The sequence below is a fragment of the Pituophis catenifer genome, unplaced genomic scaffold (genome assembly GCF_029215685.1).
Source record: "Pituophis catenifer annectens isolate HBS135680 unplaced genomic scaffold, rPitCat1.0.hap2 SCAF_1, whole genome shotgun sequence".
Classification (NCBI taxonomy): domain Eukaryota; kingdom Metazoa; phylum Chordata; class Lepidosauria; order Squamata; family Colubridae; genus Pituophis; species Pituophis catenifer.
In genome coordinates, this window is record NW_027256881.1 from 77406740 (window position 1) to 77434211 (window position 27472).

A 27472-nucleotide genomic window follows, 5' to 3' on the forward strand; every position below is an offset into this window, starting at 1 on the left:
AGAGACCTTTCTGACTATGAGTGGCAAAACCAACTGTTTATAACTATTTTCGAGGGAGAGGAAACAATTTAGTATGCATTTGAAAATATGCTTAACCATTATTTCAAAAAGACATGGAAAAATGAGACTCTAGAAAAAGTGCAGAGAAGAGCAACAAAGATGATTAGGGGACTGGAAGCTAAAACATATAAAGAACGGTTGCTGGAACTGGGTATATCTAGTTTAATGAAAAGAAGGACTAGGGGTGATATGATAGCAGTGTTCCAATATCTCAGGGGCTGTCACAAAGAAGAGGGAGTCAAGCTATTCTCCAAAGCACCTGAAGGTAGGACAAGAAGCAATAGGTGGAAACTAATCAAAGAGAGAAGCAACTAAGAAGAAATTTCCTGACAGTAAAAACAATTAATCAGTGGAACAACTTGCATCCAGAAGTTGTGAATGCTCCAACACTGGAAGTTTTTAAGAAGACATTGGATAACCATTTATCTGAAAGGGTATAGGGTTTCCTGCCTGAGCAGGGGGTTGGATTAGAAGACCTCCAAAGTCCCTTATAACTCTGTTATTCTGTTAAATTAGAGAAATAGCAGAAGACCTATCACCCCTCATGTAAATAAATAATATGACCTTGACCAATTTGCCTCACTCTCCAACCTGCTCTGGCTCTTAATTTCTATTCCCCCAAGTGTCAAACACCTGTGCTTTAGAAAATGTGCTGATTCATTCTTTTCTTCCTAACTCTGGCTGCAACCTGACAAAATTGAGAATTTTGAAGATTATGCAAAAATCACACAAAACCTTTTCCTAGGGCGCAATTTTATATCCCTAGGTACGCATCACACACACACACACACACACACACACACACACACACACACACACACCACTGCCTACCTGCACTTGTATGTGCAGTTTTCCTTTTCACCTCCCACTTTTGGGGATGATTTGGGCTGGTGGTGTTCTCTCAGTAAAACTGGACACTATGATAGAAGTGTTACATAACTGAGATGCTGGGGGAGATGCACCGAGAGGGATCCAATTCAGGGGTGGGCTTCAAAAATTTTAGCAAGGGGTTTTCTGCCCGGTTGCTGGGAGGGCATGACCATGGTAGGCATGGCATAGTCGGCCTCCTGCACAACGGGGGAGCATTTGTGCCCTCCCCGGGCTCCGAAGGCTTTCCTTGAGCCTCCAGGAGGGCGAAACGGCCTCCCCAAGCTCTGGAGGCACTCTTCCCAAACTTCTGGTAGGCCTGTTTTTCGCCCTCCCTGAGCCTCCACGCTGGCCCCGTGGGGACTCCTGGGAGGGGCAGGGTGGAGATTTAGGGGTTCTCCAAACTGCACAGAATCTTAGCTAGAGGTTCTCCCGAACCACTGCGAACCACCAGCAGCCCACCCCTGATCCAATTGCTTTCTCCTACTGTGAAGATCTATAAACATAAGCATGTTTATGTTGTGCAGAGAGCAGGTTATAGTGAACAGGGATGTTTTTACCTCTTTCCCAAGTACCCCTGAAACTAGCATTTTTCTCAGGGTTTCCTATTTTACACTTGGAAGTAGGCAATTATAGGGACAGAGGATGAATGTTTTCTTTTTAAAAAGGCAGAAATATCTTGGTTACCTCATTAACCATTTGAAATCCAGAAAATTTGCTGGATCACCAGAAAGGAAATGAATGATTCTGTGAAAGGGGGGAAGTGAATATGCATTGCATTGAAGGGATAAATAAAAGATTATTAAAACCCTGAGCTTATGAAGTAGAACTGGTTCCCCGTTTTAACATAATTGCGGATCCTGAATCCAAGGAGTTGATTCCCCAACCTCACAGCAGAGATCCTACTAACGGTAGTGCAGTTCCCGTAATCAAGCCTGCTGCTGAATCTTCTATCCATAAGGAGATTCTAAGGGGAGAATTCCCACCTTCCCCCTGGGCTATCCAATAAGGAAAAAAAAATATCCAACCTCTTGAATAGACAAGAAAAACTTTACTATTAGCAATAGAAAAGCAATAAACATACAGATTTACAGACAGTATCAAATAGGCACAGGACTAATTTTAAATAAAAATAAGGTACTGAGCTCAATGGGGTGATTTTCCATATGTCCCACACAGGAGCTTGTTCAGAGTCAGCAGTTCCTACATCCATACAGTACATATACTGAGCAATTGCCTTCAACATGCAGCTCATCCAAGGCACAGTGCATATTTAAACGATCTAACTCTCCTTCCTACCTCGTAAAAGGCCCAAAGAGTTATCTCTGCAAAAATCTCATGGGACAGTTCTTCCCCTCTCTTGTGGGCTGCTTAACCCCCCCTCCCCCCAAATTAATCAGTGGAACAGCTTGCCTTCAGAAGTTGCGAGTGCTCCATCACTGGGAATTTTTAAGAAGAGTTTGGACAACCATTTGTCTGGAATCGTATAGGATCTCCTGCTTGACCAGGGAGTTGGACTAGAAGACCTCCAGGGTCCCTTCCAACTCTGTTTTTCTTAAATTTCTTCCTGCCTGGCCCATCTGAATCCTATCTGCTCTTCCTCTTGGTCCTCCAAGCTTCTATCCTCCCACAGCTGATTGATCTGCTGTGCAGTTTCCCCCAACAGTGAAATGGTCAGCTGCCTCTGTCTATCTGCATTGCCCAAGTTGATACTGTACTTGTGAATCTTTGCACCTTCGCCACCTCTCTACCCTTGTTGGTTGCATGAGTGGAAACCTCTTGCTTCCTCTCTCCTTTAATTCTTATTTCCTGGATGGTCTTTTTCCCTGCCTTAAGACTTGGCTCATATTCCCTTTAGCTGTTTATGTTACATTTCTCTTTTTTTTCCTTAACTAATATTCTGCTTCTTTCTTTTTCTGTCCTTGATTCACCCATGTTTGTGAATCAAGGATAGTTTTGTATGTGCATTCAAGCTTTTTTTGTTTCCCACCCCCTAATCCTTCTGGATTTTGTTTCTTTCTCTCCATTTTTTGGGACAAATCTTCATTTCCTTCTAGACATCTCCCATGTTGACTTCCTGATTCAAAGCTATCCAATAAGAAGCCTTTTATTGCTATCTCTGTTTATCTTAGCATCTCCAAGGGTGATCATTCCTCCACATCTGACTCCTTTCAGTTCTAGGCCTGTACAACCAGAAACAAAACACCCATATTAATTTCCTTACTTGTCCTGGCAAACTCTTGCCGCTTTGCACCAATTTTACCCCCTTTCTTTGCCTATTTTTCAACTCTGCTGTAACCAACAGGATAATATAGAAATTTCCATTTATTTATATATTGATCTCTTTTACCTGCAAAAGGATGTTTATCTTGGATCTGGGCACTACAAAGAATCCCCCAAAGATTTACAGCATACATATATGCATAGAAAACTAATAAAGTAGCAAAAGTTAAAATAAAAAGAAGGAATAGTGTTTTAACAAATCTAAAACCTCCAGTCATAACACAATGTTTAAATATCAGGTAAAAAGTATTATTTTCACTGCCCTCTGCTTATGTTTACTGTTTACATGCTGCGTTTGCATTTGCTATATTGACAATGTTCATCAGTGGAAGAAATGAGCGCTTTGTGTGTGCATAAAATACCTGTCCAAATGAAAGACTGTATAGTGTAATATTTTTATTAGTTAGTGATTAGATCTGAACTTTTTATGGACCATAAGCTGAGCACACACATTTCAAAAATAATTAAACTTGAATTTGCTTCAAGATTTATTGTTTAATGCAAGTTTGTGGAAGTTTTCTATGTCATCAATGGTCTCCGGCAAGGTGCTTCCTTTGGTCTCAGGCAAAAGCAGCACTGATCCAGCAGCTATTAACCCTATGACAGCTGCAAATAAAACATAACAAAAAAAAAAAAACAAACATGAGAAACCAAATTATAACATATTGTCAAGATGGACACACAATCATTTTATTTTGGATGTTTTATTTCTGCTGCATCAAAATTATCTGTACAGCTAGTCCTCAACTTACAACAGTTCATTTAGTAATTGTTCAAAGTTACAATGGCACTGAAAAAGTGACTTGTGACCGTTTTTCACACTTACAACCATTGCAGCAAGCCCATGGCCACGTGATTTACATTTCAATGCTTGACAACTGACTCACATTTATGACGGTTGCAGTATCCCGGACTCATGTGATCCCCTTTTGCGACCTTCTAACAGGCAAAGTCAATGGGGAAGCCAGATTCACTTAACAACCATGTTACTAATTTAACAACTGCAGTGATTCACTTAACAAAGGTGGCAAGAAAAGTCGTAAAAATGGGACAAAACTCACTTAACAAATTTCTCAATTAGCAACATAAATTCTGGGCTCAATTGTGGTCTTAAGTCGAGGATTACCTGTCTTAAAAATTGGGATTCTTAACTTTGTCATGCCATGAGTCCCTTTGAAAGTCTGGTGACCTAGCTTGAACATCTGGCATTTCTTTTTTCATATACAGCTCTTATTTATGTTGAATGATCCTAAGCATTATTTCACTAGCATATGAAATTAAGGATATCGCATTATTGTTTGCACACTCTATTAAGTCTTTTTTGGTAGTGGAATGTAGATTGATTCCTTCCAGTCTGTTGGCCAAAATGTTGTTCTCCAGATTTGCTGGCATAGATTGGTTAGAACTTTTACTGATTTCAACTTCTGTTGCTAGCCATATTTCAGTGTGGATTCCATCACTTCCTATAGCTTTCTGAATTGGTAATGACCAGAATGCTGATCTCTTAAATTCGTCTTCTAGGACTAAAGATTCTTGTAAATAGGGAATATCTTTTAAGGCATCTTGGATATTGATCTCTATACTGTACAGTGCTTCGTATACTCCTTCCATCTTTGTTTGATCACCTTTGAATTGCTTAAATTACAATATGTCAGAGGTGTCAAACTCAAGGCCCGCGGGGTACTTAAATCTGGCCCATGGGGAATCTGGCCTGGAAATAGCAAAGGAGCAGCCGGTGGTGCATCTTGCAGCCAAAACGGGGCACGGGGGGTCCACGCGCAGTCCCCCCACCATGCCCCATTTTCAGCCTAGACAGCCTCTTGTAGCACTCTGCTGGCCAAAATGGGGCACGTTTTGGCTGGCAAAATGCTGCAGGAGGCCATCCAGGCGGAAAACAAGGTGCGTGGGGGGGAGACAGGATGGACACCTCCTGCAGCACACTGCTGGCCAAAACACGCCCCATTTTGGCTGGCAGAGTGCTGCAGGAGGCCGTCCAGGCCAAAAACAGGGTGTGTGTATGTGGGGGGGGGGTCTGCACATGTCTCCCGTGCCCCATTTTGGCCAGCAGGGTGCTACAGGAGGCATCCAACCCATATCTCCCCCACCCCCAAACCACCCCGCAGAGAACTCCAATGCTGATCCGGCCCGCGAAGAAATCCAGTTTGACACCCTGCAACATGTCCTTTGGAGTAATTCATTCAATTCAAGGTTGGAACTAGTTCAAATATCTTTTTTTTTTATGTCTGTTTCCATTCTTCTTCCATTTCATCCTGAATTGATAATGATCAGAGTGCTGATCTAATGTCACATTCTGGTACTTGAGGTTCTTGTAAGTAGATAATATCTTCTAAGTTACCATGAATGTTGGCATCTGTACCTGGGATGTTAATTAACAGCTCTCTGATATAACTTTATTACGTTCCTTTTGGAGTCCCAAAGGTGCTTTGTTTTCAAGAGGCATCTGGACTTTCTGGGTTTTCTTTGAATATGTTTCACTTTTCATCCAAGAAGCTTCTTCAGCTCAGAAAACATCTTCAAAGAAAAACCAGAAAGTCCAGTTGCCTCTTGAAAAAAAGCACCTTTGGGACAACCATGACCAGGATGACTGAGAATCTCATTAGACGTTCCTTTCTGAGATTTTTCTCTTACTTGGCTTTGGTTTCTCTTCTCTTCTTGGCAATTTCCATACCTTCTTTTATTGAGTTTACTTTCTTCTCTTTCCTCATTTTTGGCAGTCTCTTAATTACTTCTTTAAGTTCATTCCACAATTCTTTTGGTTTTCTATCAATGAGTTCAGGACTTCAAAATGACTCCTGATGTTCTCCTTGAAAATGGTTGGTATATGTTCAAGATCATATCATAGAAACTGACTGCTTTTCTCTTCTTTAGCTTAACTTGAAATTTGCACAGGAGCAGTTTGTGATCTGTTCCACACTCAGCACCTGGCCAAATCTTGATGCCATATATGAACTCATCTATTTTCTTTTATTTGATTTCTATATATTTCATCTGATAATGTCCATGCATAAAACCATTCTGATTATTTGAAGACCATGTTAGCTGTTTTTTTGGAGTGACAGAAATAGATAAAACGGTCTTCTGCTTCATGTTGGTTTCCTAAACCATGTAATCATACTATAGTTTCCTCTTTTGTGTTTCCAACATTGGCATTCCAATCTGTAATCACAAGCAGTGCATCTTACCTGCATATTTTGCTAATTTATTGTATGATACAGATCTACATAGACCTAAGCCAGTGGTGGGATTCAAATAATTTAACAACTGGTTCTCTGCCCTAAAGACCGGCTGGGTGAGCGTGGCCATTGCCAGGGGTGTGACAGGCAGAACTCCTGCACCCCCTTGGGAGCAAAAATGGGCTGTGGAAGGGGGGGCGCACTGCCCCTCCTTGTGCTCCATTTTCGGCCTAGTAGGCCTCCCTGCACTTACCTGGGAGACAAACCGGGGCTCATGGGGACTTCTGGAAGAGGCGGGGAGGGGCCAGCCAGCAATTTAACAACTGGTTAAGCCGAAGTGGTGCGAACCAGTTGAATCCCACCACTGACCTAAGCCCAGTTAGATTCAGTTGGACTGAATCCCTGAATGAATACAAAAGTGTATGATTGAGCATTAATGAGCTGTAGCTGCCACAGATAGAATATTACTTACAGAAGACTACAAGAGGTAGTTCATGCCAGAACTCTGCCAATCTGTAGACTATAAATGGGGAAATGATTCCACCAAAATCGCACAGGGAAGAACATACCATCAAGCCAAGGTTTCTGAAAGACAGACAGAAAGATCAGATTCAATGATATACATACATACATACATACATACATACATACATACATACATACATACATATAAAATAAATGAATAAATGAGAAATTGTCTTATTAGAAATCCAAGAGCCAAACCTTATTATCATTTTCATTCCCTAGAATAGCTCTGACCTCCAGCTAAACCTATGAGTTTGATGGGTGGTTGCAACCCAGTCATTTGTCTGAAATGACACTGAGCCCTTCAGATTACTCTTCATAAAGGGATCAGAAGAAGGCATAGATGGATTAAAGAGAAATGACAAGTTGAACAAATACAAATTCTTCCCCACTGAATTCATTTGTCCTGCAAAATGTCTGGGGGAGATCTGATTTTAAGATCATCTGATTCTCCGTAGAGGTAGGTGCATGAGACATTGTTTTTAAAAATCAAAACTTTACCAATATTTTCCTTTTTTTCCTCTTCTTTACAGAAAAGTAAAGAGGTTCAAATTTAAAGGAATTGAAAGTGGGAGAAAGGAAAACTAACAAATTTGTTTATTTCATATGTTAGTTGCTTAACTCTTAAAGGCCTGAAGTTCAATTCCTGTTTATAGTCCTGAAATAAAGCCTTTCACAGCTACATGATAAGCTATTTCTATGTAATCACTTCCATGCTGGAAACAACTGCCACTGATTAAGTCTATCTAGTGCATAAAAGTTAAAACCCCTTTTGATTTATGTTTTTATAAGAAATTAATGTCTTTTTGAACAGAATGGAAAGAAATATCACTAAAAATCAGTTATGAAGGAAAGCAAAAGTGGCAGACCTCTCTAGTTTGCGGTTTATGCTGATTTTTTTTGTTTTTACTAAGAATATCCAGGACAACTGCAGACCTCATATCCTAGGCTTATTTACAAATGTAGATACAAAGCAGGGAGGAAATAGATTTATGAAGAAGGCAGCACAGTCAGCTGATGTGCTTCAGGTTCTCCAAGCCAGAAGTGTCTAACTCAGGGCTTGTGGGCCAGATGCGTCATGCACTGGCCACATCCACCCGTTTAGTGAAGGGGGGAAATGTCATGATACGTCACGTGACGATGATGTGACGATGTGAGTTTGACACCCCTCCCCAAGCCATTGAATGGAGTGATTGTTATATTCTCTTCTATGGCATTCCAGTTCAAAACTGCCCCTATTTCTAGCCACCTCCTTGTTTATTTCCCTCTTGGTGAGACCAAGGTTCTCCCTTAGATGTGGTGAAGGCCACCATCTCATCCCCAGTATTGACCAAAGATTCCCCAGTTAGCTTTTACCCATGGAAAAAGAGATGCCATTGGTCTTGTCCTGCCTCATCTCCGTTTCCCCACTTTGGCTTGACATGCTAATTCTATTTATGATGTTAATTCAGAGGGATAGTGCCTCAAAATTGGTGATAGTTGAGTAATCAAAGATACAGAATTTCTACATTAAACCATTCTTTGAAGCAGCACCTACCTAAGAAATGTTGGGTACAATTCAGCATTGACAAAGCAGACCATTTCGAAAGCCATAGTAATTCCCAACCTGCCAAAGGAACCTGCAAGAATCTTTAACCAATGCATATCTGAAAAGAAAGCATATGTACATAGTTTACCCAAAATAATTTATTGGAGGAAGATGATTAATACTGATGATATAATAGGTAGTCCCCATCTTGCAACCACAATGGGAATTGGGACAACTGGGAAATGGTCGCTAAGTAAAAAACCACATGACCACAAGTGTGCTCAAAATTTTACTTCAGCTTTCCTTTGTTTTACTGCATCAGAAAGATCCAGCTCTAAATAGCCAGGTGAAGCTAAATGGTGGGGTAGGTTCCTGGAACTCAATTCACAAGGAGGCTGGATAAATCTTTTAAAGTCCTTTTACCCAATTCTCCCACCCTTTGAAATGCTCACCTGGCACTGGGATAATTAGCAAGAAGAGAATTAATGTTTGTATTTACATTCATTGCAGAGGAAGGATTACAAGAGAGTATGCAAGTAAGCAATGGTGAATATACATCTAAAGCAGGGGTCAGCAACCTGCGGCTCTGGAGCCGCGTGTGGCTCTTTCATCCCTCTGCTGCAGCTCCCTGTTGCTGGTCAGCTCCACAATTGATAGGGCTTTCGGTTAGGGCAGGTAGAGGAAAAAGGACGCCACACTAGGAGGAGTCTCTATGGTGGGGGAACTGGGCTTCTGGTCAGCTCCAGAATTGGGGGCTTCCGGTTAGGAACTTTGTGGTTCTTTGAGTGTTTAAGGTTGCCGACCCCTGATCTAAAGGAATAGGGCCTACAGTTGAAAGCAGAGCTTAGGAGGCAAACAAAAGACTTTAGCATGCAAGTGATTAGAGTCTTATCAGTGTCAGGCAACAACACAAGCCATAGAAGAATTCTAATCAATTAAGGTCACCATTGAGCTTGTTAATTTGCCTGAGTATTTTTTAGGGATGCACTGCACTGCAGAAAAAAGCAGCTCAGGAAGAGATAGCTTGTTTAGGCAATCTCTCTACTCTGGAGGTGGGATGGAGAAAAAACATATGTCATAGGACATTGGTAGCAAAGTTGCTTTTTTCATCACCATCATAACTGCAGATGGTCACTCACTGTCCAAAGCAATCACTAAATAAGGACTACCTGTGCAATTTCCCAGAGAACTAGTGATAAAGATAAGTCCCCCTAAAGCAGGGGTGTCAAATTCGATTCAATGAGGGTCGCATCATGGTTGTGTTTGACCTTGATGGGGTGAGGAGGAGGGCATGGTCAGGATAGGTGTGGACAGGGTAGGGTAGATGTGGCTAGCTCAATATCACTCGTGTTGGGGGCACGTTTCGTGGCCAAGTGCTAAGGCAGGACTTTTTTTTAACATTAACATTAACAGAGTTGGATGGGACCTTGTAGGTCATTTAGTCCAACCCCCTGCCCAAGCAGAAGACCCTACACCATTTCTGACAGAGGGCAGTCCAATCTCTTCCTGAAAGCCTCCAGTGATGAAGCTCCCACAACTTCCAAAGGCAACTTCTGTTCCACGGGTTGATTGCTCTCACTGTCAGAAAATTTCTCCTTATTTCCAGGTTGAATCTCTCCTTGATCGGTTTCCATCCATTATTCCTTGTCTGGTCTTCAGGTGCTTTGGAAAATAGCTTGACCCCCTCCTCCCTTAGACCCTCCCTTACTCTCATTATAATCTCCTTCCTTCCTTCCTTCCTTCCTTCCTTCCTTCCTTCCTTCCTTCCTTCCTTCCTTCCTCTTTTTCCTTCCCTCTTCATTTTCCTTTCTTCCTTCCACTAGTTTTGTGCAATTAGTGAGAAAGGGCTGTTCTCAACTTTTGGTTCTGTAAACAAGGGAAACAAAAGTCTGTTGTCTGTTCATAACTAGAAGTCTCTTGAGTTTTGGAGAGATGATGTCCCTTAGAGTCCTCCCCTGTTGGGACAATTACAGCAAATGGGGTGGAAAGGGATTTAGGCAGGAATTAGAAAAGGCACTCTTAGGACATATTAATAGCACAAAGCAATCAATATAATAGAGAAGGAGTAAATGGCCTGTTTCTAATCATGTCCTTTTGCACATGTCACTATCCATCTTTGAATTCAACTACTTACAAAATCCATTTATTTATGCCCTTGTTAATTATTTAACGATATGCGTAGTAGGTCTGTTCAAAATACATTTCAAAAAGCTATTTGATATTCTTTTGCACTGAAAGTAAGTGTGAAAGCCACCAAATAGCTTCATTCTGACCACTATATTACCTTTGGTGAAGTGGTTCAGTCCGTTTCTATCAGAGCTCAGAAAATCTGAATCCCCCAAACCTCTTTATTCATCATCACGATTATCATCATCATCATGACTACGATCACTATCATTTTTATCCATATTGTACATAGTTTTTTTTTCTCTTATCAAGTGACCCTCCACATCTTGGGCTGTTCCTCTTGATGTCCCTGCAGAAAGGCTGCTTCTGACCATCATTTTGCTAAAGTAGATTCTTGCAGCATTTTCCTCCAGGCTGCCCTTGGTCAGGGCAATTAAAAAAGATGGACAGACATTATGTACTTACCATCTGGGCTGAAAGCTGTAATAAGGCAAGCAATTCCAGCCACCAGATTAGAAGCTGCCCAGGGATAACGACGGCCCACACGCTCTATGGTGACGATGAGGATGAAAGCAGCTGGAAATTCAACAAGGGTGGCATAGAAAAAATCCAGGTAAACATTTCCACCAGCAACTCCTATGTGCATAATAAGTCCTTGGTACATAATGGCACTTGTGAACCTAGGAAAAGAGGAGGGACAAGAGTTAATTCGGGCTTCTTTCAAGATTTCAATAAATCTTGAAAGAATCATTGCTCCAGATTTGACATGTCAATCCCACATTGTATTACTAATATAAGCAAGCTGATGCATGATCAAGTTTTGTTAGTAGAAGCTTTTTTGTCTTCTGGAATTTTGACTGTTTAAAAGAGTTTAGTTCTCCATGTGGGCATGTATGTTCCTTAGATATGCATCCATATTTCTTCTATTAGAAGAGAATATATGTAGCTCAGAGTTGAACTGTGGAGTCCTTGGTGCCCTGGTGATGTTACCTAGTTGGGTAATTAATCTGTAACCAAACAACCAAGCTCAGAGAGCACCAAGGACTCCATGATTCTTTTCTCCTTCTGGAATTTCCTGCCATTAACTGATGAGTAGCTGCGTGAATGGATTAAAAAAAGTAATTAGGTAACAGGAGCATGTTGGAAAACAGGAAGTTGTTTCTATTAGATATTGCAACCCCACAACCCCAAGACATCCACAATTTATATGAATGGGGAATGGACTACTCCCATCTCTCCCTTAACTTGCTTCCTTTACTTGTTTATGGAGCTGCCCCACTCCAAAATATGAATGAATGAATGAATGAATGAATGAATGAATGAATGAATGAATGAATGAATGAATTATAGAAAAGCCTACAATATCTTCTCAGATAGTCTACCATTTATGCTGAAGTTGTCAATTTAAAGCCCATCTAATATGGGCTGGCATTGGGTTTCCCCAGTCCTAAGCCAACACTTCATGTGCTATCTCTGAACATACTGCATGAGAATTGGAAACTGAGCAGAGAATTGGGTTGTCTTCAGTGATCCAAATTCTTACATCCTATTTCCCCTCTCCTCAGTCTCCATGCACTCAGCAGGTAGATCTGAAAGCAAAGAATTACAGAGAGAGCTGTACTTGCATCTACCTGAATGTGAATGTAAATTTTGCTTTGCTCAGTGCAATGAAGTTGACAACAGTAAGAGGCAGAATAGCCTAACATTAGCTTTGTGAAGTAGATTAGATAGGAAGCATGGCTACAAGAGCTAATTCTCCTTTATAAGATTTCAGTAACAGAATCTTGCAAGTCTGAAATTACATTTCTCCCCCTGTCCTCTTTAGAGCCAAAGAAACTACAGAGGATCCCTTCTGAGATATTTGCCACAAAGTTGGACCATAAGAAAGGCTGAGCGCCAAAGAATTGAGGCCTTTGAACTGTGGTGCTGGAGAAGACTCCTGCGAGTCCCTTGGACTGCAAGGTGATCAAACCGGTCAGTCCTAGAGGAAATCAACCCTGTTGCAATATTTTTAGGATCAGACTCAATAAAGATAATAGGAGTTAGAGGTTTAAATATATTTCTCTTTAATCATAGTAGGCATTCTATATTCGCTGAATATTCAAGATAGAAGCAAAGCAAAAAGGTGAGGGTGGCTCCTTATATATACAAGGGGTGGAGCCAGGAATGGGAGTGGTAAATTATGAATACATTAAAGTCCAAAGAATAAGTTAACCCCTGATGTTCCATATATACATTATTTACACATTAGAGAACAAGGCATTTACATCTGACAAATCCCCCTCTAAATGCCGGTTTGTTATACAACACCAATTACATTCAGATTCAGGACAATATAATACATATAATTTAGAAGTTAAATATTTGTGTTGTTTAGAAGGCAAAGGCTTCGTTAATATGTCAGCTAATTGTTCAGAAGTGTCACAGTGTATTGCTTTGATGAATCCATCTTGAGATAGTTGTCTCACGTGCTTAAATTTTATATCAATATGCCTGGACCTTTGTCCAATTGCATCGGATCTGGATATTTCAATGGCCGCTTTATTGTCTTCATGCATAATAAATGGTAAAGTAGGTTTTTTCCAAACATCTGTGATCAAATCGTTGAACCATACAAGGTTATTTGCAGCTTTGGACAAACAAACATATTCCGCTTCTGTGGTAGAAGTGGCTACCAGTTCTTGTTTACCAGTATACCAGTAAACTGGACAATCATTCAATAGAAAAACATAACCAGAGGTACTCTTTCTGCATGTTGTATCACCAGCCCAATCTGCATCAGCATAACAAGTAATTTTTGGTTCTTTGTCATTATTAGGTTCTAATACTAAACAAAAATCTAATGTACTTTTCAGATATCTTAAAATTCTTTTGACAGCTTCCCAATGATACATGGTTGGTTTGCTAACATATCTTGACAATAAATTGAGAGGTAATGCAATATCTGGCCTGGTCCAATTAGATATATAAAGGAGTGAACCTATAACTGATCTGTAAAATGTGTTGTCTTTAAACTCAGGGGAAGATTCATCAGTGTTTCTAAGAAAATCAGTTTGCATAGGGGTGTCACAGGTTTTGGCATTATTTAAGTTACACTTGTTTAGAAGTTCAATGATTTTATCTTTCTGAGTAAGTTTGAATCCCCTTCTAGTTTTGTTAATTTGTACACCAAGGTATTTATTCACTTTACCTAGAGATTTTAAGGAGAAATGTTCGTTTAACTTATTTACAAAGATTTCCCTGCTCTCTTTATGTTTTCCAATATATAAAATATCATCCACATAAATTAATACAAATTCAATATGATCATTACTCTTTTTTACAAAGAAACAGTTATCAGCAGTGGTGGCGTTGAAATCCATGGTCTTAAGTACCTTTACCAAGCAATCGTACCATCTTTTGCCAGATTGCTTTAATCCGTACAGACTCTTATTTAATAACCAAATTTCGTTCTTATTAGTGTATTGGCTGTGTGGTGCTCTTACATATATTTCCTTATCTAATTTTGCGTGTAAATACGCAGTCTGTATGTCATATTGAAATACGTCCAGATTGAGTGCAGATGCTATTACAAGAGCTGTTTTGACACTCTCTGTTCTCACTGTGGGTGAATATGTGTCAGTATAGTCTTCTGGATATTTCTGTGCATAACCTTGTGCAACTAGTCTAGCCTTGTATAAGGTATTGCCTCCTTCTAAGTTCTTAATTTTATAAATCCACCTGGTACCTATAATTGTTTTATCCTTAGGTGCGATCGCAGGTGTGAATACATTTAATCCTTGCAAACTTTCCATCTCTTTTTCCATAGCTAGTTCCCATTTTTCTCTTTCTTCACGGGGAAGTTTCAATACTTCCTCATATGTATTAGGTGTTATTTGTTCTCCATCCATATGCATTATGTAATCTCTGTATTTATTTGGTATTTGGTTTCTATTGTTTCTAATAGTTCTTCCAGGCTTGCTATGGTTGTCATGCAAAAATCTAGCTTCCTTTTTTGTTAATGTGTCTGTCTTTATTTTATGCTGACTATTTGTCCAAGTTTTGGTTTTGTTCTTATTTTTGTTAGTATTTTGATTTTCTGTTGTTTCTTCCTCGCAAGATATCGTATCTTTGCATTTATTTGGGAATATTTCATTAAGGTGCAATTTAGACCAATTGGCCTGCTCATGGAACACAGCTGTTCTGGATACTATAAATTTGTTATTATTATCAATGAATCTGTACCCTTTGGTTCCAGTTTCGTATCCCATGAATCTTAATCTTCTGGATACGTTTTCTCCCTTTCTCCTCAACTGTTTAGGTATGTGTACGTCTGCAGTGACTCCAAATATGTGCATGTGTGCTAATTTAGGTTTCCTATTGTACATCACCTCATATGGTGTCTTATTCACAATACTGGACCAGGTTCTATTTTGAGTGTAATTTGAATAATGTAAGGCTTCTGACCAAAATTGTTTGCCTAAACCAGCATCCTCTAATGTGCATCTAATCATGGTTTGTAGTGTGGAATTCTTTCTCTCTGCAATTCCATTTTGAAATGCAGAAAATGGATTGGACGTGAAATGTAGCATTCCTCTATCCTTTAACCATTGGGAGAATTCTTTAGACATGAATTCACATCCCCTATCTGTCATAATTTGTTTTATTCTGATATTATGTTGTGTTTCTATGCGTTTGTAGAATTCCTTAAATTTCTGAAATGTTTCATCCTTGTGCTTTAATGTGTAAACAAAACCATAGCGACTGTAATCATCCACTATTGTTAGAAAGTAACGTTTTCTATAGGTAATTGATGGAGTTAATGGACCAACTAAGTCCATATGTACTAAATCAAAAATATTGTTAGTTGATCTGTTAGATTTTTTTGGTCTGGGACTGGTTTTTAGTTTGGTGGATTTACATACTGAGCATTCCAAATAATTTTCACAATTTTTTATTTTGACACCTTCTGCGTGTTCAGTCATTTTTTGTACTACAGGAAAGCTTGCATGTCCTAACTTCCTATGTAAGATGTGAGCACACTCATCATGGTTTACCTATTTTTGGTTTCTTCTCATTGTGTGTATTTTTGTGATCATGAGTTATTTTACATTCATCATTGTCACTGTTACTGACATTTTCATCATCTGCTTCACTACAACCTTCCATATTTGAATCAATGTTATGTAACCATCTTTCTTTAGTTATCAGATAGGGTAGACCTCCTTTTATCATCACAGTGCCTACATTTGTTTTGTTCTTCTCTATAGTTGCTTTCCCCTTTGAGAAAACTATATTGATGTCAGATTCTCTGCTTAGTTTTATAGCACTCAGTATGTTGTGAGGTATTTCTGGAATTAATAATACCCCCTCTATTTTCCCTAAACCAGGCAAGGTCACATTTCCTCTGCCTAATACTTGAACTTTTTCTTGATTAGCTACCTTTATCACAAACTTATCTTCTTTAAATGAAGATAATATACTTTTGTTGTTAGTGGTGTGGTTTGTTGCACCAGAATCAATAAGCCAATTATTGTTCTCATCTTGTTGTGTTCTGGTGCTGTCTTGTTTATTTAGTCCATTTAGTGACCCAGATTTTCTCTCTTTTGAATTTTCTCTACCCCCTCTACTTTCTCTGTAATTTGGTGGACTTCTATATTTGTGTCTATCTGTGGAGGACTGTCTGTAATTATATTTGCTCCTATATTCTGGCCTATGTCTCTCTCTTGAGACTTTGGGGCAGTCTCTTCTACTGTGTTCCCTGGATCCACAATTGTGGCATCTAAAGGCCTCATTATATTTATCTTGAAAGACTACTTTCCTAAAAGGTTTGTGTTCTGTTTGGTTACTGGAACGATTTTTTCTTGAATTGTCTTCTGCTATCAATTTGTTAGATAGACTTTCTATGGATAAATATCCCAAATTAATGGTATCTAAGTGTGACATAAAGCTATCCCATGATGGGTCAAGTGAATTGATAATAACACTTTTCATTGTTTGATCTGAGATCACTTCCCCCCTTAATTGCAGCTCAGCTCTTATTTTGTTTAGATTTATCAAATGCTCACTTATAGAAACCCCTGGTTTCACTCTAGAAGAAAAGAAATCCTTAGACATTCTTGTAGTTGTAGCTACGCTATCGCTGTGAAATAGATTAAACATGCATTGAATTATTTCTGATACAGTTAGGTTTGGTTTGATGCTATGATACATTGCAGGAGACATGCTAGATATTATTATGAAAAATGCTCTATGATGTAAACAATCTATATTTAAAGTCCAAGGTCTTCTTGGAGGACTAGTTATAAAGAATAGTAAATTTTCTTTCATAAAAACAACCTGAAGCTGTTGATACCACTCTTGTAAATTAATGCCATCAACTCTAAGTTTTGGGAAGTCACTGGGTAAGTTCCCCACATTATTTTGTCCATTACTTACAACCTGAGGCAGTCCGTGGTCTCTCAAGTGCAGGAAATTACAGAACGGCATTGGGATGCTTGCAACGAGTCTGCGCGGTTCTCTGGCCAGTTCAAGTCTTTCGGGGCCGTCTGCGTAGTTTTGCACATGCGCGTTGCTCATTTTTTCCTTGGCGTCGTCGTGGAAGGTTCTCTGCATTTCAGCTCTCTCGATCCGCTCCTCTTCAGATGAGTCGGTCTCTGGCTCGGTTTTTGGGGTTCTGATGGTGGCGACGGTTCTTTTCTTTCTTTTGTGTGCGTTGGCACTCGATCCTGTCTGCGGTGTAGGACGGAATCGGCATGGCTCTCTGGGCTCGGGTGTCGTCGCTTTCGAAGTCAGAATGGGAGCGTGCAGGTCTTGAGTTGTTGGTTTGATTTCTTGCTTCTTCGTTGATGTCTTGGAAATTTTCAATCTTGGCCCAAAAGCAGCAAAAAGCGTTTTCATTGCTGACTTTACTTGAGATTTTGTTAAATCGTCTTCATTTTCTGATTTTGGTTCATCTGAAGAGTTTGAGACTTCTTTTTCGCTTTCTTCGTCTGATAGCGTTTTTCGCGCCAGAAATTTTGAACTGAGCGTTTTGATTGGCTCTGCTTCACTCTCTTTTGAAGTTCGTTGAAACCAAGATGGCTGCCATTCAAAATTTCGCGCGGGATCATATCTTTTCTTTTTTACAACGATTTTCTCAGTAGTCATTTCACTCACAGTTTTTTGATCTTTGGGTTTTTCTTTAATGACGTTTTTCTCTCTCGCTGCTCCGCTGTTCCTCAGCATCTCCTGGAGGTCCGCGATGAGGCTTTCATCATTTTTCTGGCTTTTTAATATCTTTAATATCTCTGACCTGAGTTCGTTATTTTCTATTTTGATTTCTTCCTGGTCATTATTTTCACTCATCAGTTCTTCTTCTTCAGTGGTGTATTCTTCGGATTCTCTCGAAATCGCGTTAGTGGATTCGTTGATCATCTCTTGATCAGTTTCTATTTCTTTGCTGTAGGCCCTGGTGTTGGGCCTATCTTTCTTGGGCATTTTTAATTACTTATTGAGTCAATTAACCATCCTCTGCTACCAGCTTGTTGCAATATTTTTAGGATCAGACTCAATAAAGATAATAGGAGTTAGAGGTTTAAATATATTTCTCTTTAATCATAGTAGGCATTCTATATTCGCTGAATATTCAAGATAGAAGCAAAGCAAAAAGGTGAGGGTGGCTCCTTATATATACAAGGGGTGGAGCCAGGAATGGGAGTGGTAAATTATGAATACATTAAAGTCCAAAGAATAAGTTAACCCCTGATGTTCCATATATACATTATTTACACATTAGAGAACAAGGCATTTACATCTGACAAACCCTGACTGCTCTTTAGAAGGCCAGATCCTGAAGATGAAACTGAAATACTTTGGCCACCTAATGAGAAGGAAGGACTCACTGGAGAAGAGCCTAATGCTGGGAAAGATTGAGGGCAAAAGAAGAATGGGACGACAGAGAACGAGGTGGCTGGATGGAGTCACTGAAGCAGTAGGTGTGAGCTTAAATGGACTCCAGAGGATGGTAGAGGACAGGAAGGCCTGGAGGAACGTTGTCCATGGGGTCGCTATGGGTCTGACATGATTTCACAACTAACAACAACAACATTCTTGCTGTGGCTAAGCTGTCACTTATCCAACCATTGCCCTGGTTGCGGCCTCCTGTCTCCCAAGGTCATTCCTATATAGCGGGGGTGTCAAACTCGTGGCCCGCAGGCCGGTTGCATCATGTGCTGGCCCCGCCTCTGCCCGGTTTAGTGAAGGGGAAAAAAGTCTCGATACGTCATGTGACACCACCACCACGAGTTTGACACCCCTGCTATATAGCATTACAGCCAGCAGGGACAGGAACAAAGTTTGGTGCAATTAAGATGTTGGTTAAGGCATCAGGCTGGAAGCGTGGAGATTATGAACTCTAGTTCCACCTTAAGTATGAAGTCAGAGATGGTTTGGGGTCAATCTTTCTCTCTCATCCCTAGGAGAGAGGCAAAGGCAAACCACTTCTGCAATTTTGCCAAGAAAACTGCAGGGTCTTGTCCAGACAGTCACTAGGAGTCAAAACTGTCTCAAAGGAACAACCCCCCCCAAAAAAAGGATGATGATACCAATCTCAAATTGTAATGTTTTCAGGGCAATACAATTTCAATGTATTCGGAACACTCAGTATGAAAAATGAACTGTCTGGAGCAAGGTTTAATGTTATAGAAAGATGATGATGATATTATCCATTCAATCATGTTCAACACTTGGTGATTCTATGGGCCATTCAGTGTCTCCACATCTGCCGATTCTTTTAGTTTGTCTATGCTGTAATTGGTGTCAGTTTTGATGGTGTTGTTCTGACTTAGGCTTCACAAAAACATGAAGCAAACTCCTTGTCCTGACAAAACCCCTTTTTATTAAGCTAATGTAATTTCCTCTCATTGATATCCAGCAAAGTCCTGGCAAACAGTCTTTCAAGGGTGAATTTACAACCATAGACCTTATCAGGCTTGGAGAGCTGCCAGGTCGATATCTTCCAAACACAATGCTGTACAAGAAAATACTTGTCAAGGAGTCTCTGAGAGTCACTAACAAATCTTCACACTAATTAAATGAACTAATTGTCTCCTGCAAACACTGCTCCCCTTTCGCTCCTATTTATTTCCTATGGGAGGGGCCATTCAGCGTCCCCTCGTGCTTTTACTTCTGAGTCGACCTCTGTTCCTTAACTGTCTCCTGACAGCTCTGCACATGCACACATCGGGAACAGGCTCCAGCTGTTCTTCAGCCCCACTTATCTCTGACTCTGAAGGTAGCTGATAACTGTCGGAGGGCCCTGGCCCCATCTCTGCCTCTGACGCAGAGCACTCATCAGAGCCTTCCCCAGGCTCCAGGACTGGCCCATGTTCTTCTCCAACCTCCTCACTGTCTGAGTCTGCTGTCAGCTCTACTGGCCGCTGGCGGGCCACAACAGGTGTCTAGACACTGTGTTCTTTGGTGGCCTGGTTTTCTTTTACCACTAATAATGTTATAAGAATATGGACCCAATTTTCTAATGAGCAGAGGAGTCTGAGCTTCAAGCAAAATATGAACTCTAACCAAGGGTTTACCTGACCCTCAGTTGCACAAAAAATTGTAAATGTAACATATTAGGGTTATGTGTGTACCAATAGAGCCAACATAGCTGGCATAGCTAAAGTAAACAAGGATTCAATGAATTGCATGAAATAAATGGCCTCTTACCAGTTATACATCAAAATTAATGTGTATTTCCTGATCTGTGGTGTCCTCACAAGGTCCAGCAGTGAAGGGCTGAGCTTTGTGTCTTCTACATGTTCTTCTTCAAGATTAATATTCTATAAGGTAACAATTGCAAAATAAATAAAAAGACAAGGAACATAAATCCATACATATCCATCGCATTGTTTTTGTTCAGGATAAATGTTACGCTGAAAACAGAAATTGAGTAAGAAATGTAAGGCACGAGATTAGAAAAAGTTAATCTAAAAGAAAAAGTTAAAGCTAATTAACACCAAGACCAACATCTTCTCCCTTTGAGGAATACAGTCTTTCCAGTCAACCACATCTTTCTTGGACTTCCTCTGTTTCTCTATCCATTCGCTCTGCTCAGGGCATCCTGCACTGATCAACTATGACATCAAAATTGCAGGTGACCAGGCAATCAAAGTCCTTTTCTAGCATGTATCAAATGCATCACATGTAAAAGGGGTAGAGCTTTCACACCCACCATTTTGATGTTAATCACAGCCTCTGCAGATGCACCTGACTCTTCATTTATTTATTTATTTTGCAAATTTAACCCTCTTTCATTCTTTTTCTATGACCAACTCTACATTCATTCAAACTTTTCACTCACTTTCCTTCTCAATCTACATTCATTCATACTTTTACATCCTTGACCCTACAGCTTTTTCTCTTGCTCTACATATCTTTTAAATATCTCATCATGAGTTTTTGTATTCACATTGATAAAAAGTCTTATGGTCTGTTTGTAAGACTGTCAGTAGATGCAAACACAAAGCGTCTGCCCTTTTTCTCCAAAAACACAAGAAAATAACCCAGAACTTTGCGGCTTATATTGCCTGAATATAATTTTCCTATTTGGAAGTAGAGTACAGGCTAGAATTCATGTGTTGTAACCTCACCTTGCATCTAATAAATATCAATCAGAGCTTTGAGACCTTTGTTAGATTAACCATTTCCATTTTGGATAACCATAGGAAATGTCTGATGCCACTATAGTCAACTTACTTTTATCTTTTTGCTGGCATACTTTTATGTCTGTTCCATCAGATGACCATCTCCCTTTTCTGTTGTCTAATGTTGTTCTATACCAGTGATGGCTAATCTTTTTGCCGTCGCGTGCCAAAAGGGGGGGAGCGCAGTGGAGGTCTCGCGCGTGCCCACACCCATAATTCAATGCATCCCACCCACTGTGCATGTGCATGTGACCCCACCCCCCATCCCACTCTTGGCACGTAATGGCACGGTGGGCCACGTAGGCCCATTTTTTCGCCCTCCCCAGGCTCCCCAGGCTTTCTAGGAGCCTGAAGAGGGCAAAAATGGCCTTCCCCACCCCCCTGGAGGCTGGAAATGGCCCATTTCCCGACTTCTGGTAGGCCCAAAAGGCCCGAAAATCAGATGGCCGGCGCGCGCATGCACGCTGGAGCTGAGCTAGGGCAACGCTCGCATGCCCACAGATATGGCTCCACATGCCACCTGTGGCACGCGTGCCATAGGTTCACCATCAGGGTTCTATACCTTTACTTTTAATTTTGTATGCTGCTCAGAGAAGTCAAGAAGTTGGAGGGCTTTAGAAATGTAAATAAGTAAATAAATACTAAACTCCCACTTCTCTATCATATAGTGGAGAGAAACAAGCTCTTGAATGCAACTTTTTAGCATCATTCAACATTCATTCCTCAGAACTAGCAACATGACATTCTACCAGTATTTGCATGTCTTAAAATATTTCCATGAATTTTCCATCTTCAGTTAATCTTTTTAACAAGATATGTACATTCATCTACTTGCTCTAGTTTTTTGTCAAGTATGTATAAATTGTAAACATTCAGTTCATCTTTATACTAGTGTTTCTCAAAGTGTGGCTCAAGGATCCTTCTCAGCTAATCTAATCAATATTACTCGCCAGACTATGTTGAAAAATAATTGATTGATTAAGTACCATTAAGACACTTTCAATTCCCAGCAATCACATAGATTTTTTTTCCATGATGATCTATCCCTAACATGTTTCCTAATGAAAAGTAATACAATATTAAAATCCCATCAAACCATTGTGAAAGGCAGTAGTGGCAGCAAATGTGTCAATGTGTCAATTTTAGTTTTTAATAAATATGGATAATATAAACCATACAAACAAAGTTTTTTTGGGGGGTCCTACCTACCTAATTTTTAAAAGGGGAAAGGTCCTAAGAGAAAATGTTTAAGAAACACTGCTGTATACTATTATCTAAAAGTACATTAAATAATCAAGGACACATCAAATTACCTTGCCTTATGGCAAGCTCAGTATTGAACCATTCACTAAGCATTCGATTAATTGCTTTTTTCCATCATATGCCATTCTTATCATATCTTCAGTGTTGAAATTCATATTCACAAAAATATACTACGATTTAAACCTTTTTTTTAGTTATATGTTATTCAGAAATAAACAATCATGCAATTAACTTTCCTTCTCACATTCATACACTTCTCAGTGAGCAAAAATCTAATCTGGACATCCCCCGATGGGGATGACACGAAGTGTCATCTGATGACTGAAGTGTCCCCTGATGGCATGAAATCATAGTGCAATTCCAAACTGGGTTTATTATCACTTTTTATACTCTTTCAAGCAAAGTTCTGCTAAACATCTTGCCAGAAATGCTTAATAAACTAATTCCTCTGTAGTTTTTTGCACTCACTCCTGTGTCTTTCTCTTAACATTAAGGAAAAATAATGATTCCCCCAGTTGTTACCATATACATGTTAAACAAGTAGCACAAGCATCTTATGGTATCTATTTCCATATTTCAGCATTTCCAAAATTATACTATATACTCAGGCATATAGTATAATTAATATATCTCAAATTTCTGGTGGAATACTTTTAAAGAATAGAAACAAACAGAGCAGAATGGAACAGTTCACTGATGTTCTCCGTTGTTGTTGTTGTTGTTGTTGTTGTTGTTGTTGTTGTTTTGGGGGGGTTGGCAAATAATTTTTATTATATGAAAATTTTACTTATATTTTTAAAAAAACTACAGAAACAAAGAAAAAGTAGGAAAAGAAACAAAATGTAAAAGAGTAACAGAAAAAAGAAAGATAAAGAAATCTAAATAAGTGACTTCCAATCTTCTTTGCAGCAGTTAAAACAGTATTTTATTTTTTATTTTATTGCATTAAATTTATATGCCACCCACTCATTCTCCCAAGTGACTCTGGGCAGCTTACAACAGAATTATCATCTCCACCCTCCAGATTCACTGACATTATCATGATTATGGGATTATTTATGCTTATCATGGTTAGGAAGAGATACACTATGCCTATGAAATGTCCTATCATTCATGGTAGATGCATCTTTCTGGCAGCCTGCATTCTGCTCTCTATCTCGCAATTAAAGCCAGGGCAAGAAATCATATGATAAGTTTTGTCCTGGGGCCTTTTCATTTTAGAAGGTATGGGCAGCTGCAAAAGAATGGAGAATGGGGTAGTGCAAATGTGTAGGAGACACCACCCACTGTCCATCTGTCTGCTCAAACCCACCACTGAAAGATTCAAATCCATCTAATGAGGCAGAGGTGGAAGACGATCAGCAGAAGATTAATGGACTGCGACAACATCCTATGACAATAGCCTACCAATGATAAGTAGGCACATGTACCCTGTTTCCCCCAGAATAAGACATCCCCTGATAATAAGCCCAATTGGGCTTTTGAGTGTATGCACTAAAATAAGCCTCCCCTCGAAAATAAGCCCTCCCCGAAAATATTTAAACTCAAAGCTGGAAATCAGGTAAGATAGCAAGAGGAGCCCCAACTTGCTCCATGTGCCCCATAATAATAAGACCTCCCCGAAAATAAGGCCAAGCACTTATTTTGGAGTTCAAAAAAATACAAGACAGGGTATTATTTTGGGGGAAACACGGTAGTGTTTAAGACTCACCTCAAAAAAGGCAGGTACAACTTTTCCATTTTTTTTAGCAATTTCATCCACGAGTTTCATAGCTCGGGCATGCTGTCCTTGAGTGATCAGCCACCTCGGTGACTCAGGGAGGCACCTACAAAAGAACTGGAATCATTGGTCTGGTCCAGAAATGCTCATGGCAAAAAACAAGCTCATAGGGTGGGACCAGACTTCTACCTTCTTCTACATGCATTCATTTAGGCTTGTTGCACTTTAAAGATATAACCAGTTTATTGTGGTGTAAACTGTCATGTGATACAAACAGCATTATTCCATAAAAGGAATACTTCCATAGCTATGCTTATCGGGACAGGTTAAAGAGCAGTAACATAATTCAGAAGGAAATGGAGATGTAGGAGAAGCAAGCAGTGAAAATTACCTATTGTTCCTGGCTATTCACAAATCAATTGTTGGATGCAACACAAACATTATTTTATTCTTGTAGGATGATAAGGGGCCTGGGTTTTTGTTTACTTCTTGAGAAATAGATGACTATGACTACATAATCTTGGTTTCCTTCACTTCTTTGCTCAAAGGTGACTTGTTTGAGGTCACAGGCAGCACAACCTTTGAAGCTGGAGTGGCCCCTTATTGGTGACAATGCAGGGGTGAAATGTTCCCGGTTCGGACCAGCTCGGGTGAGTAGGTAGCAATGGCGGCGGGCAGTTCGGAGAACTGGTAGCAAAAATCCATGCCACCGCCCCCCATGCCCAGCTGAGCCGCATGATCATCAGAGCCTTTTTTTTTCTTTTAAATGGCTCTGATCAGCCAAGCTCTGACGATCCCAGCTGAGTTGCCTGCTAATCAGGCAACTCAGCTTGGCTTGCCAGAGCCATGTAAAAGAAAAAAACCTTTTTCCTTTTAAATGGCTCTGCCTGTTAATCGGTAGCAAAAATCCCTCCCCCTCCCCCCCCCCTCATCTTGCTTACCTTAGCTGCTGGTTGCAACGCCTTGCTGTAATCCCTGCAATCCATTGCATCAGCACGCAACTGAATCTCCCTGCCTGCAATCAAGCAGGCAGGGAGTTGTGGACTTCAACTCCCAGAATTCCTCAGCCAGCAAAGCAAAGCTGGCTGAGGAATTCTGGGAGTTGAAGTCTACAAGTCTTAAAGTTGCCAAGGTTGGAGACCTGTTCAATTGGGTAAGTTTTTTTCCCCTTTGGGAGCTTTAAAAAAATAGTTAATTGGAGTTTTTTTTAGTTGTTCTTTTTTTAGACCTAGCCATTTAAAGTTTAGGAAGTTTTAAATGTAGCTGCTTTTATATAAAAATAAAAATAAAATAAAATAAAATAATATTTGTGCAGCTTTCTGAGATTTAGTGTGTTTCTGTAGTGTTTCACTCTAACTACACAATCACACAAAATCTCACAAAGCTGTATGTGGAATTTTGTGTGTGTAAAGTGTGAAAGTTGGTTTTTTGGGCTTTTTGTGGCTGTGTGAGGTTCCTGCTTGTTGCAGGGGCCATTTTTGGTCTAGCACAGCTGCTTTTACATTGTGGGTGAGCCAGTTGTGTTGTGTTGTATTGTGTGTGTGTAAAGTGTGAAAGTTGTTTTTTTGGGCTTTTTGTGGCTGTATGAGGTTTCTGCTTGTTGCAGGGGCCATTTTGGGTCTAGCACAGCTGCTTTTATATTGTGGGTGAGCCAATTGTGTTGTGTTGTGTTTTATAGGTTAAAAAAGGGCAAAGAAGTGACATTGACTTGGCCACGCCCACCTGACCAATAAGCCACGCCCTCCCAGTCACCTTCCTACCAAGCCTGCCCACTAATTAAGCCCCGCCCACAGAACCGTAGCAAAAAAATTTAGATTTTCACCCCTGTGACAATGCCTATTGCAGCCTCTATTGGCTTACACTTACAGCAATAAAAATAAGCTTTTCAGGGGAGGCTGTTGATACCAGATAATCATCCTTTAAGGCCATGGTTCTCAATCTGTGGTCTGTGGACCCCTGGGGACACAGACCACAATGGGCCACAATGTCATCATAGGGGGTCCGCGAAGGCTTGAAGAAATATTATGATTTAAATCTTGGTTAAGACTTGGGGGTCTGTGGCCATGTTCCATGACCACAAAAAGTAACAGGTAACAGTAACCAAGTTGGGAGGGACATTGGAGGTCATCTAGACCAACCCCCTGCTCACACAGGAGACCTATACTAGGGATTCAAACTGCCGAACTGCTGACCTTTCTGATTGACAAGCTCAGTGTCTTAGCCACTGAGCCACCTAGCCAGTATTTAAGGATTTAAAGGTTGTCTGTGGTAAAGAAAAGGTTGAGAAGCCCTGCTTCAAGGCAATCTTAGCACACATGCCTCTCAAAAAGGAGAATGTTTTTATTATAATAAACTCATCTCTAAGTCTATCCTTGATCACTCTAGTTCTTAGGATCTCTGGTGGCAACCATGATTTAGGCTAGACTGGCTTAGTGGTTTAGTAATTTGTGAAAAACAGCCACTAAATAGAAATAATTCACTTATATGCAGAAGAGAGGAAGATGAGTTACTGAGAATCAAGCTTACTCATTTATTAGAAATAAGCAAATAATTATGGGCCTCGTGGGGTTGTTAAATTACAGCTTTCACAATCCTTCAAAATTGCCATGGTAGACATAGCTGCTGGATGTTGGAATCTAATATCACCCAGAGATTCTCCATCCATGGAGAATCCATGGCATAGGACCCGGGTACCTTCGAGACCGACTTCTGCCACCAATAGCCTCCCACCAGCCAGTTCGCTCCCACAGAGAGGGCCTCCTCAGGGTGCCATTGGCCAAATTATGTCAGCTGGCGACACCCAGGGGGAGGGCCTTCTCTGTGGGAGCCCCAGCCCTGTGGAATGAACTGCCCCCGGAAATACGTAAGATCTCCGACCTCCGGGTATTTCATTGTGCACTCAAGACCCTGTTGTTCCGCCAGACTGGGCTATCAACATAACAATTTTAGATTGGCTTTTAAATTTCTGGGGTTTTAAAATTTAGCCGAATTCATTTAATAATTTTAAACTATTTTAACTGATGTTGTTTTGTGTTTTTAATAGGCTGTAGACCGCCCTGAGTCCTTCGGGAGAAGGGCGGTATAGAAATAAAATTATTATTATTATTATTATTATTATTATTATTATTATTATTATTATTATTATTGTTGTTGTTGTTGTTGTTGTTGTTGTTGTTGTTGTTACTGTTACTGTTACTGTTACTGTTACTGTTACTGTTACTGTTACTGTTACTGTTACTAGACC

At 40.1% G+C, this 27472-nt stretch overlaps 1 protein-coding gene across 3 annotated transcripts in view; it reads right to left on the minus strand.

The window, feature by feature from the left end:
- Positions 1 to 1958: 1958 nt before the first annotated feature.
- The window catches only part of LOC139308777 (solute carrier family 22 member 2-like), a 45231-nt gene continuing 19717 nt past the window's right edge, over positions 1959 to 27472 (minus strand). For 2 of the 3 annotated variants that reach the window (XM_070932616.1, XM_070932615.1), the window contains 6 exons: positions 24220 to 24334; positions 20269 to 20381; positions 11050 to 11264; positions 8467 to 8575; positions 6877 to 6989; positions 1959 to 3816 (listed from right to left, as the gene is read on the minus strand). In XM_070932616.1, the coding sequence (XP_070788717.1) occupies positions 3692 to 3816; positions 6877 to 6989; positions 8467 to 8575; positions 11050 to 11264; positions 20269 to 20381; positions 24220 to 24334 (790 nt within the window). In that variant the 3' untranslated portion in view covers positions 1959 to 3691. Of the gene's footprint in view, positions 3817 to 6876; positions 6990 to 8466; positions 8576 to 10248; positions 10324 to 11049; positions 11265 to 20268; positions 20382 to 24219; positions 24335 to 27472 lie in introns of those variants that run through there. The other variant, XM_070932617.1, reaches the window with a different exon arrangement.